The 13,110-nt window shown below is 54.1% G+C and overlaps 1 protein-coding gene across 1 annotated transcript in view; it reads left to right on the top strand.

The window, feature by feature from the left end:
- The first annotated feature begins 12,760 nt into the window (after window positions 1–12,760).
- Window positions 12,761–13,110, top strand: part of ADARB2 (adenosine deaminase RNA specific B2 (inactive)) — a 126,545-nt gene continuing 126,195 nt past the window's right edge. Inside the window, exon 1 of the mRNA XM_045870362.1 lies at window positions 12,761–12,791. Within this exon, the coding sequence (XP_045726318.1) occupies window positions 12,761–12,791 (31 nt within the window). The remainder of the gene's footprint in view (window positions 12,792–13,110) is intronic.

The following is a 13,110-nucleotide window of genomic DNA, read 5'->3' on the forward strand; positions in this document are numbered from 1 at the left end:
GGAATATCTGCAGGGCTGCGCCTGAGACACTGGCGAGGCCTCCCAGAGCCCCATCTGTCAGCATTTCTCACGTTACATCTCATGGAACAGAAGCTCCATGAGATGCTATGAAGAACATGCTCCGAGGTCGTGAGAAACGCTGTTTGCTTGCTCCATTGCGAAGATGTTCAGGTTATATTCTAGCGCACTGCACGGTAGAGGCTCCCAGAAGCCCTTCGGTAGAGAAAGCTGCTTACTTTTATAGAACTTAGCATTCCTCAAGTGGATTTGCTCATGGAAACATTTGTTGGCAAGGACGCCCATCGTGGTTTAAAGTTTGGTCTGGTCTTAAGAACGCAGCAGTTCCAGCAGACCAGGGTTGTCTGTGTCAAGAAGGGGTCTGAGGCGCACAGACAGGGGGCCCCCAGCGGCCCACGCCCACCTGCGCGGCCGAGCCACCTCTCTGCACCTGACTTTCCTCCTGGACGTGAGGGAAAGTTAGGGATGATGCAGGGAGGTGCCAAGTGCAGCGCTTGACAGGCCTGTCTCCTAGGATCGGAAGTAAGACCAACCTGCGTGGACATGCCGCTGCGCGGATGGTGTGGTATGGCCCCCTACAGCCCCGGCCGTTAGTGCTGAGGCTGAAAACCCTCCTGGCACCTGCGGGCACAGTGCCGCTAGTCCCTATAATGTTGGAAAGCTGAAACCGGAGGACCAAGGCCCGGCCCCCGTGCCACCTCGCCTCCAACCTCTGCAGGTGCCTCGCCTCCCAGGGGCGTCTTCCCTGCCCGGTAACCGGAGAGCAGTGCCCTGGGGCGCAGAAGCCCTGGGAAGGCACGGGATCCTTGCCAAGTGTAACGCTACGTTTAACAATGGCATTGCCAAATAAAGGTGTGCCCTGTGATGCTGAGTGCCCTGGCCAGGTGTTCTTGCAACTCTCAGATGCTTCCTTTCTCGCCAGAGCCCCAAAATGGAGAAGTTTCCAGATGAAGAAGCAACAGTTTTGAACCCCCCCCCACCCCCCGGCTTCATGTGCCCGGCCAGGCGGGAGCAGACTCAGCCTGGCACAGTGCCTCCCGAACACGCCCCCCCAGAGCGGCCAGCCCTTCGGACGGTCTGACCCCAAACACACAAACACGCATGCTCAGGCAAACTAAAAACATTCGTTTACCACCTCTTGTTACCAAACCACGTGGAGTGCAAAATAGGAGCATGAACAACGAGACTCTCGGTAACGGGGGGGGCTTGCATCTCATCCTGGGCGCGGGAGCCATGGAGCAGCAAACATGTGATCACGGAGGCGCACAGAGCTGGTAAGAACTCAAGGTACTTTATCCCCGTGTGTCCTCAGGCCAGGCATCTGATGGGAAAACACTCCCAAAACAAAATTAAATAGTTTTAGATCTAATTTTACCAGGCTGAACTAGGCTGCAGATTGATTTTCATGGAATCTAATAGAGAACAACACACACGCTGCCCGTCTTACAGAAAATCCCATCCACCACACTACTTTCTACTCTCTCCGCTGTTCAGAAGTAATAAGAAAGTCCTAGCCCACGGAGCCGCGCGTTTCGTCCTGCAAACGCCTCTCACCTGAAAGGAGCCTGTGGGAGGCATGGCCCCTGAGGCGGGTCCACTCAAGGAAGGGCCTGTTCTCACAGGTGCCAGGGGGCCTGCTGTTTCCCCCCTCCCCGGAAGGAGAAGTGCAGGGCCGGGCAGCATCCCGAGCCCGCCTCCAGCCACCCTCTGCCTGGCATACACCTCGCACTCTTCCAGAACTTTCTCCTCCTCCCCAGAGCAGCGGAGCTCTTGTTCGGCTTCCTCATCAGTCAGGCTTCGAGGCCGGCCAGAACCAGATGCAGGAGCATGGGGGCTCCAGCACCCACCAACGCTGGCGGCCCGTGCGGGGCCTGCAGGGCCTCCTCCCCTGTGCTCCCCGAGGGCAGCACCGGCCCATCCTCTCTCTCTCTCTCTCTCTCTCGTTAAATATCACCTATGGTCTCGAGCTCAGACATGGGTCAGTCTTACCTGGTTGGTTGTGCCCCGGCTGGTTCGTGCTGGCACACCCCCAAAATAGTGTCACAGAACCCCTGAACGCACGGGAGTGGGTGTTCACTGTCTGAGGCACGAGCCCCCAGGCAGCACAACCCAAGCGTTCGTGAGCAGTGTGACAGGGGCGTGGACAGGCCGAGACCCCAACAGCAGGGCTGGAACACCCCGAACCTCGATGGGAGCTCAGTCAGTATGGAGGGAAAGGCCGCAGTGTCGCGAAAACCAGGAGCACAGGAGAGGGGCAGCGAGGACCGGAGTTCTGTTCAAGCTCCGTGTAGCCTGCCCACCCCGTGAGACGGTCTCGTCTGCCAACTGCAGGGTCTTGTCATGAACTCAGAGGCCGTCTGCCCACGGGAGTCTGCACTCGAGGCAGGAGAGAAGGCCACATAAGCAAGTATGACACTCGGCCCTGAGCACGGTGAGGCAGCCTGCACAGAAAGTCAACGACGGGGACTTCTAGACTGTTCTGGGCTGTTCCGGGGGTGTCCTCGGCTCTGGGCACAGCGAACACTCCACGGCCCTTTGCTGGCGGGGCGAGCGATGCAGTCCAGGAGCAACAGGCTGGGCCTGCGTGGCCTAGACTGCGTGGCCCGATGCAAGGATAGCGTGGCACGGAGGCAGGAGGGAACGGAGCGCTAGGCGTGTGGCCCTGAGTGTGCGTCAGGACGGGACTCCAGCCCACGCGAGGAGCACAGATGACCCCACCCGGGGCCACAGCAACAGACGAGCTGTTAGCTTGGAAATAATAAATGTCATTTACACACAGCAGCCAGGGGCTCCATGCTAAAGGGAAAAATTAAAGTCAGACTTGCAGATTCACACACTAACACTTTGACCTGCTCTCTAAACAATCGCCGATGTGATCAGGCCTCTATTTTCGGTTGTTAGAATATCTGATTCATAGAAGAGATGAGAAATTAGCCAAATTTCAAATAGCATGGAAGACATGAGTGTGGACCGTAGGGCTTAGCAAAGTCAGTGAGGACGGGGGGCCTGCCAGGAGGTTCCCTGATCTCTTATTTCTGGTTTTCAAACGAGCTCACTTCAATACCTCAAATAATAAAACTAATATCAGAAAATAAAAAAAAAAAATCATGCTAGGTCCAGTTGAGTTCAGGAATGCCAGAGTCACCAAATGCCTAATAAGGTGAAGAAGCTGTGTCCTGGGAGATGTTCTGACTTTGTCGTCCCATCTGAACCAGTCACAGCTGGTGGCTATCGGGGGAGCTTTCCTGCTCAGGACCGCGCGGTGTGTCCCGTGCGTGTCACTCGGTCTCAACCACAGCCCTGATGTAGGTGGACATGCCTGCATGTCAGAGACAAGGGACCCAAGGAGGTCAGGCGACAGGGCCGACCTCCCAGCTCGTCGATGGATAGGGGCCTGACACCCTGCCCAGGCGGCCTGCCGACCCCCGAGGCGGTACACACTGGAGGAGACGCGGACGGGGCGGGGCACAGGCCACATGGAGGGCGGTGAGCTCCCACTCTCTCCTCACATGACCACCAGAACCTCCACACGGTTCTGTGGGGTGCAGTCAGGCCCGTGACCAGCATCACGCACGGAAGAGATGTGTGGGGTCGCACTGTCACTCCCGGGGCCGCGGAATCGGGCTTCCATGTCAGACTTCACTTTCAGGACGGCCTCGTCAGCTGTCCTGCAAGATCTCTGAGGGGGGCCTCAGAAAGGCCTCTCCTGCTTGAAGACCGAAAGGACCCTCCATTCCGTGAGTGCCGTCCCCTTGGAAGCTCCGTAGAAGGTCACCTCCCTGAGGAGCCCGGGCCGCACACTCCAGCTTGGGCCTCACAGCCAAGCTCAGGAAACGGGGCCCTCGGGGCTGGTGCGCTCCTGTCCCGCCTGCCGCCCACCTGCCTGTCCAGCCACTCAGGCCCGCCGACACCACGAGTTTCTGTGCGTTTTCCCACTTGCTGGCCCTGCAGGACCTCACCCGGGAGCCAGCTGGGGGTCACTGCAGAAGCCAGGGCACGCGGACAGGGTGGGAGTAGGGCGGGGACGCAGCAGCGGCCGGGGCTCACTCGGTGGGCCGGGCACCAGGTCACATGGAGCGTGACAGGGCAGGTGAGCCCAGCAACCCTGGGCTTTCGCACCTCGAGGCCTGGGTGGAAGGCCAACTAGGTCAGAGGAACCCTGGGACTGCTAGTTTCCATCCAGAGACGCTCATCCAGTTGTGAGCAGATGGGCTCAGAAATGCATCTACAGCAGTCGGGTAGGATGTCTGGCAGGAAGGGAGAAACCTGGCCCTCGCGGTGGAGGGGCAGTTGGGGGTTAAGGGGCGCCACTGCCTCCAGGCCACCCGCCTCCACCCGCATGCTTCATCTGTAAGTAGGATGGCCGATGCCCTATCATGCAAGTGGGGACACCTGTCAGCAAGCAAATGCTAGTAATAATTATGCTGGACTGACTGGGACCTACTGGGACCCCAGCAAAGACGCAGTGGGGATGCTGCTCACAGCCCAGAGCCCCCACTGGGATGGGGAAACACACACCAGCATGCAGAGATGGTGGGGACACTGGCTGCCACCCATGGCCACGGATAGCACACTCAGAAGTGCATGCCTGTCCCACAAGACCCGTCCCCACAGGCCCCATCCCCGCAGGCCCCGTCCCCACAAACCCTGTCCCCACAGGCCCTGTCCCCACAAACCCCATCCCCACAAATCCCATCCCCGCAGGCCCCGTCCACACAGGCCCCGTCCCCACAAGCCCCGTCCACGCAGGCCCCGTCCCCAAAAACCCCATCCCCGCAGGCCCCATCCTCTCAGGCCCCATCCCCACAAACCATGTCCCTGCAAACCCCGTCCCCACAAGCTCCAGGACAGGACGAGGCTGGCCGTGGCTGGGGAGGGGAGAGGAGGCAACAGGTCCAGCTATCGGTCCCGGTTCTACGGAGCTGTGGGCGTGTGCACAGAAGAGCTGCATTGCAGGGGCGGCAGGGCCGTAGTAGTCAGAGTTCTTCACAGGGACAGAGCCCGCAGAACATTAAACATGAGAAGAAACCGACTCACTCCATCCCGGAGCACGGAGAGCCCGTGGTCTCGCGCCTGCAAGCTGGGGATGCAAGATGGCGATATGACTGGCAGGTCTATGGCCCAGGGAAGCTGGGCCAGGTGGGCAGGCCTGTGAGCCAGGAGTGCGGGAGGACGGCAGTCCCAGCCCAGCCACCGGCAGATGGAGAGTCCCCCTCCACCTATGTGGCCCTGCGGGTCCTCGCCTGATTAGGTGAGGCCCTCGCTGGGGGGACTCTGCTCTACTCAGTCCTCTGATTCGAATGCTGGCCTCAATGAGAAACTCCCTCGCAGATACATCAGAATCATGTGTGGCCAGATACCGGGGCTCCTGGGGCCTGGTCCAGCTGACACAATCAGCCAGCACGAATGCGCGGCTCACGGCATTTCTGTGGAGGGGTAGTTACCACCTGACAAACGTACGACTGTGCTCAGAAAACCTGGTGACCTTGAGTCCGTGATGGATGCCCCTGAAGCGTTCGCTCACTCGCAGAAGCAATGGTTCAGGGTGGAAGCCTATAGCATAGGAAGGCTGGGAGGTGGGAAAGGTGGAGAATGCTCTTGGCCAGAGGAAACTAATGTGGGCAATCTTTTTATCAAATGGAAAAATAGAATGTGAAATTGCAAAATAAAAGGACTTTGGTTTAACATGTTTCCAAAGAAAAGAGGGCAGGGAGGCCAGAGGATGTGAAAAAAGGAAGCCCAAGGACCCATAAGGAACCAACAAGGTTGAAGAAGGACTTAGAGGGGAAACATGTCCATAGGGACAAGAAATGCAGGATTATTGCTCATTTACAGAGTGTTACACTCTCATTGTGTCCATGGCTCCCGAACGACAGTCCTTGGAGCCTACGCAGGTCTGTAGGATTAAATTTTTATTTCGTGAGAATTTCCAACCTCCAGATATTTATCTCCTAGAATTCCTGACCAGAATCACATTCCAGTAGTCTCTTGTAGACTTTCCCATACACTCACGGCTCCTCGGAGCCAGGGGGGCGAACACGCTCGGCTCGCCGTCGCTGAAAGGGGGGCTCTGATGAACTCCGACCTCGCTGGTTCCCACAGAAGGAGAATCTTTTGGAAGAAGCGCAGGCTTCTGCCCTCAGAGTCTGAGATCCCGGCTGAAGTCTTGCCTCACCATAAACCCGTTACTGGGGTGGACTCTCTGCCCCGAACACGGATGGCGGCAAGAACCGCATCTAGGCTGCCGTAGAGAATGATGTCACACACGCCTGCACGCACCCACCCCCAGACGGACCACAGAATGAAGACGGTGCCTACACTCTGCAAAGCTACTGAGTGCCTCGGCAGATAACTTGGAAGGCTCTGAGTCTCTCCAAGTGGAGTGTGAACACACACCTTTACACGTATGTATTTAAATTCTAAATACCCTTTGTGGCGGAGAGTCACCTTGGTCCGTCAATCACTTGTCGGACCATCTGTGTCTTTGCCCGTTATTCACATAGAGCAATCTGGTGCGGGCTTGTTTGTTTCTCCACGGCTTCCAAAAATAAGCCAGGCTTCCGGAATGTGGCATACACGTCAAGCCCGAAGTGTCTGTCTGGTCTGCCAGACTGTTCATAGCGCCGTGCTCGGGGCCTGATTAAAGGCCTAGGCTGGGGTGGGGACACGGCGCAGGGACATCTCAGCGCTGTGACGGAGGGAAACCGTCTGGGAGCAGACTGGCAGGCCTGGGGGATTCAACCGTGAGAAAGGGACGGCGTCCGCAAGAGGCCTCCGACTTGAGCCCTACAACTCCTTGAGAGCCTTACATCGAGTTCTCATGGGTGTGGGTACTAACGGTCCCCACGGTGGGCGGGGGCTCACGGTGACCGTCACCTCGGGATTGCCTCCTGGGAGTCCAGGCACTTTGCGAAAGGACCGAGGAGTTGTATGTTCCCTGACTTCCTCTAAGTCTTTAAGGCATGAGAGCACTCCTACTCCTCCGTTGCCCGTAGCAACCACACAGTCCAGCCCCGGCGCATGGGGTCCCCCCCAGAAAGCACCCCGAGGCACTGGGGTTGCGGCAGCCGGGCAGAGACCCCGGCTCATTGGAAGTCTCAACTCCTTGAAGGCTAAACCCGCAAGGATGATTGAGGTTTTTCCATTTTTTTTTCCTTTTAACCATACTCTGTTCCCCCCAACCCCCCAGTGAATCTCAGGCAGAGTCTCAACTCTGTGGTCAAGGCCCCCCACGAGACCGATCCTGTCCTGACAAGTTTGCCATCTCAGAAGATCCGAGCCCATCCAGGGGAGGGGAAGGAGAAGGAACCTCTGCTGAACGGGCCTCCGCGCCCTCAGTAGCGGCCCTCCCACAAGGCAGGACTCTGAGGACCTGAGCTGGGCTTCAGACTCCTCGTAAACAAGAGCTCCCGCCTCTGGCTCTGTCCTCTCTTTGTCTCTATCTCCCTCTGTCTCTGTCTCTGTCCTGCTCTCTCTCTCTGTCTCTATCTCTCTTTCTGTCTCTTTCTCTCTCTGTCTCTATCTCTCTCTGTCTCTCTCCCTGTCTCTGTCTCTGTCTCTATCTCTTTCTTCCTGTCTCTCTCTATATATCTTTCTTCCTGTCTCTCTCTCCGTCTCTATCTGTCTCTATCTCTCTGTCTCTCTCCCTGTCTCTATCTCTGTCTCTCTCTATCTCTCTCTGTCTCTATCTCTCTCTCCCTGTCTCTATCTCTGTCTCTCTCCCTGTCTCTCTATCTCTGTCTCTCTCTCCGTCTCTCTTTCTCTCTCCCTGTCTCTATCTCTCTCTCTCCCTGTCTCTATCTCTCTGACTCTCTCTCCCTGTCTCTATCTCTCTCTCCCTGTCTCTATTTCTCTCTATCTCTCTCTCCCTGTCTCTATCTCTGTCTCTCTCCCCGTCTCTCTTTCTCTGACTCTCTCTCCGTCTCTATCTCTCTCTCCCTGTCTCTATTTCTCTCTATCTCTCTCTCCCTGTCTCTATCTCTGTCTCTCTCCCCGTCTCTCTTTCTCTGACTCTCTCTCCGTCTCTATCTCTCTCTCCCTGTCTCTATTTCTCTCTGTCCTCTCCCCGTCTCTCTCTCTCTCTGACTCTCTCTCCCTGTCTCTCTCTCTCTCTCTCTCCCTGTCTCTATCTCTCTCTCCCTGTTTCTTTCTCTCTCTGTGTCTCTGTCTGTCTGTGTCCCCGATCTTTCCTCCTGTGCATCTGTCACAATCCAGAGGTTTCATGTTTGCTGCCCTCTGGTCCCTGGGGCCCCGATTCAGAATCAGGGTTCCATGCCCACAGTAATGGGGAGCCACCTGGACAGAGCTGCCCAGTTTCAGAGGCTGAGATGCTGGTGCGCTTACCCAGGGCCTTTGCACGAGCCGCCCCTTCTGCTCAGGGCGGCCTCCCCGCCCTAACTTAGACAATCCCACACTCATCCTTGCAGCAGGAGTCTCCTGGCTCTGGAGCAGATCTCCTGGTTCAATACATGGGACACATTCCTGTTACCTGTTGGGTCTCAGCCACTCAGTCACTTCCTGAAGGATGCCTCCACCTGACTTCTAGATCCCCTGGCCACGAGCGGTCTCCCTGCATTAGTCCTTCTTGGCAGCAGAGTTTGAAATCATGGATTAGGTGTGCAACTACTTGCATTCAATAAAGCTATGTTGAGTGAATGTATTAGTCAGCGCTGTGCCAAAGCACCCCAGCCTGGGGGCTCACACACCAGAGTTCACTGCCTCGCATCCTGCGGGCTGGGAGCCCGAGGTGCAGGCGTGCGCAGGGCTGGGGTCTCCCAAGGCCTCTCTCCTGAGCCTGCAGACACCGTCCCCTCCCCGGGTCCTCATGTGGTCGTCCCTCCGTGCGTGTCTGTGTCCCGATCTCCTCTTATAAGCCACCAGTCAGACCGGCTTGAGGTCCATCCTAGGGACCTCATCTTACCTTAGCCACCTCTTTAAAGACCCCGTCTCCAATACAGTCTCCTTCTGAGGCCCTGGGAGTCAGGGCTCCAGCACACATTTTCGGGGAAGCCTTAGTTCAGCCCATATGGCGAATGAGCGGCATACTGACCGCACGCTGGCCGCCTGCTTACTGGAACCCATTCAAGGCCACTTGTGACTATTATTATCCATGTGGAAATTGCCAAAAGAGATCCTCATCCTCTCGTGAGCATCAGACCTTCTCATGTGCTGCAAACTCCATGCAGACCCTGAGTTCCCTTGTATTTATCCTAGAACAGCAGCTTGAAAACAGTGTTTAAAATACATGTTCCTGAAATTCCGTGAGAAAAATTCTTTGCCTTTACTCCAAACCCTTATCCCTTTCCTCCTGCGTGCATAGAGGTTAATTACGTCCTCGCTTCCCAGGGTGGTCCGCCTGTTCAGGCTGATGTGTGTTTGTGTTTAGCTAGAAGCCACATCCACGAAAGGAAGACGTACCTGCGTCCGGTCGGAACACACGGCTGGCAAGCAAAGTGGGTCAGCTTGAGGGAGGCCTTCTGTCACACCGTGTTTTGGCAAAACGAGACTCTGAGAAAGGGATTTGAGAGGGGCTGAGGTGTGCGTGGCCCAGGGGCGCCGGCAGAGTTCCGTGGCTTCCAACTGTCACCTTCTCCCCCAAGGACAAAACTGCCCCAGAGAGCGAGGCTGTGTGGGACATGGGCCTGAGTGTGGCCTACGAGGCAGACATGAGTCGTACAAAACTTTAAATTGTTGAAATGACGGCAGAGCCCAAGTGCTCAATTCACGCGCCTTTTACAAACAACCTAGGCTATGACATATTGAGTGCTTTTAAGGAGGCAGAGTACCAGGTCCAATCCTTCCAGGTTTTAGCAATTACGGGGTTTATTAAAAGTTCCAGCAAACCTGTTATTTCACATGAACAGACTTTCCAGGTAACTGACAGGGGCTCATGCACCCGAGGACTTTTTTTTGTTTGTTTTAAAGATTTTATTTATTTATTTGAGAGAGAGAGAATGAGAGACAGAGAGCATGAGAGGGAGGAGGGTCAGAGGGAGAAGCAGACTCCCCGCTGAGCAGGGAGCCCGATGCGGGACCCGATCCCAGGGCTCCAGGATCATGACCTGAGCCGAAGGCAGTCGCTTAACCAACTGAGCCACCCAGGCGCCCCCACCCGAAGACTTTTTTAAATTTCCATCTTACTTGGTAAAAAGGCAAACATCGTCTTCACAAAACAGGCTCCAAAAAACAGGACCCCTGCTCAGCCCCTCATGCCACCGCCGTGGGTAAGCAGAGTTTTCGTGGGCTGGCCCGGCGTGCGTGCTGGGCTCCCCGTGCACCTGCTGTGGCCTTCACTTCCCCTCCCCCAGCCGGCTCTCCCCTGCTCTCCAGACATGCGCTCGTCCTGATGGGAATCCGGGGGCGTCTCCAAAGGTCTTCCCCTTTGAGGTAGTGACTGTACTTGTTGCCACAGCAGAGCTTCTGAGAGATATTTGAGCTTTCCAATTTATAGAATAAGCAAAAACAAAGCCACAAGGCCTGCGCGCGTGCCACACTGCATACCGTCTCTGCTCGCTAGTAGACACCTGTCTTCACCATCGGCCATCCTGCATTTTTCCTTTCATATGAAACAATAGTTTGATGCTTGCTTCACATCGTTTATTTTCTCATCCAGTCATGCTTTTTATCTGTTAATATTTTTAAATGACTAAGTGTAATTTACATATGGAGAAACATATCCTGCACGTGCTATGGCCCGTGACAAACAGGTACACACATGTAACACATCATTCCAGAAAGAATCCCCCTGGGCCAGCCCGCAGCCGGCAACTGACCCAGGAGGCCCCCCTCCCGACTTCTCTCCCCAGAGAGCAGTTTGCCTGTTGGGGAACTTCATACAAATGGAATTACTTAGCACCTTCTTTTTTGTGTCTAGATTTTTTTTTTTTTTTGCTCAGTATAATGTTTTCGAGATTCATCCATATTGTAATATATTTTAATGTTTTAATATTTTAATATTCAATTGTCTTCATTGCTGATAATTTCCCATCCTACAAATGTAGCACAATTCACGTAACTATTCTTCTTTTGATGGGTATGCAGGATGTTCCTAATTTTGAGCTGTAATGGATAAAGTTTTAGCTGTTCCAATGGGTGTGTCCTGACAGGCTTGTGATCTTAATTTGTGTTTCCCTAATGGGCGATGCTGTGGAGCGCTTCGGGTGTGCTTGTTATTGGCTTCTGCATATTCTCCCTTGTCGAGTTTCTGTTCACGTATTTTGCCCATTTTTTAAAATTTGGATTTTTTCCCTTTTATTATTAAGTTGGCAGAGTTCTTATATTCTGGAGACAAATCAGTTGTCTTGATCATAAATCTATTATCCCAATCTGCGGCTTGCATTTTGTTTTCTTAACTGTATTTCAGTGAGCTGAAATTTTTAATTTTGATGAAAACTAATTTCTTTACAATGAGTGCCTTCTATATCCTAAGAAATCGGCCTCCATGAGCATTATGAAAATCTTCGTATTTTCTTCCACAAGTTTTATCGTTACAGCTCTTACGTTTGGGTTTATGACCCATTTTGTGACAATTTTCAGGTATGGTATGAGGTAGAGCTCAGAATTCACTTTTCCCAAGCCAGTGTAGAGTTCTTTCAACACTATTTCCCAATAAGACTTTTCTTTCGCCCCATCGTATTACTTTGAGATCTTCATTGAAAATCGATTGATCATGGAGCACGGGGTGTTGTGCACAAGCGATGAATCATGGAACACTACATCTAAAACTAGTGATGTAATGTATGGGGATTAACATAAGAATAAAAAAAAGAAGAAAAGAAAATCGATTGATCATATGGGTATGATTCTATTCCCAAATGCTCCTTTTCGCTCGGGCCTATTTATCTGTCTTTAGGCCACTCCCAAATTGTGTTTGTTCTTGGTTATCAATATCCTCAATGAATGTGATCTCACATGGTTCCAGGGAAGAGCTTCTGCCCTCTGAAAGTGCTTCCCACATGCTCTGGAAATACACAAAATTACTCCCACGGGGCCCTGGCCATTTATTTTGCAAAGAGCAGTGAGGTTTCTGATGCAAATGTCCTGGATCACTTCAGGAGGTGCGTTAGGAATGCTGTGCTATGCTGGTGACCACCAGGCCTTCCCTGGAAGTGACTTTTGGCTGGATCCAGGGCAGCCCCGGGCGCACCCAGCACCACGGCCAGCCCAGGACCCCTGCTGTTTCCGTTTCCAGCTGGTGCAGTGTGTGCCCAGCATCCCTTCCAGATACTTGCCCTAGAGAAACACCTTCTCCTTCCTCCAGACTTGACAACAGGGGTGGAGGGCAGCCGGGAGCACGGGGAATTCCATGAGCCAGCTTCTCTCGGCATACCCCAAACGTCCAGAATTGAGTAGAGTAGAAGCACAGCCTCCATTTCCCATCAGGAACCTGCACGAGCCCAGTCTCGGGACTGTGGTGAACCAGAGGACAGTGCGAGCTGGGTGCTCAGATGGAACCAACCCAGCGCAGCGCCACGCAGACACCGTGCGTGAGGGGACAGCCGCCAACAAGCCGCTGACAGCCAATCATTTGTGTTGCAGTTTTTCCAAACCAAAAATGCAATCCTCGCAGTCCTTCCTAACGACGTGCTAAGGCTGCAGCCTTCCTCCTCTTCGTACAGGGGCAGTGACGGTGGGCAAACAACCAGAGAGCCGGGTGGGCTCGCCCAGCAAACAGGCAGGCAGCTCCCTAGATGTCCTGCTCTGAGCGGGTTGGTGTGTTTGAGCTGGAAATCCAAACTCCACTATGCTGAAGGAGCTGCTAGGGCATAAAAGAGGTAGGGTTCAGATAAAATCCTGAGCGTCCCGTTCAATGTGACTTATTAAATCGTGGTGAAACATACAGAAGGTAAAATTTGCCATATTGACCATTTGTAAGCATATAGTATAGTCGCATCAACTATACTAGATTGTTGTGCAACCATCACCACCATCCAGAACCTTCTTATTTTCTCGAACTGAAACTCTGGCCCCTCATCCCCCAGCCCCTGGATCCCACCATTGCATTTTCTCTGTCTATGGATTTAACTCCTCTGGGGACCTCAGATAAGTGGACCCCACTATATTTGTCCTCTAGTGACCGGCTTATTCCACTCT

This window comes from Mirounga angustirostris, unplaced genomic scaffold (assembly GCF_029215605.1).
Source record: "Mirounga angustirostris isolate CCGP_5_RB_7025 unplaced genomic scaffold, mMirAng1.0.hap1 SCAF_5, whole genome shotgun sequence".
In the NCBI taxonomy this organism is placed as follows: Eukaryota; Metazoa; Chordata; class Mammalia; order Carnivora; family Phocidae; genus Mirounga; species Mirounga angustirostris.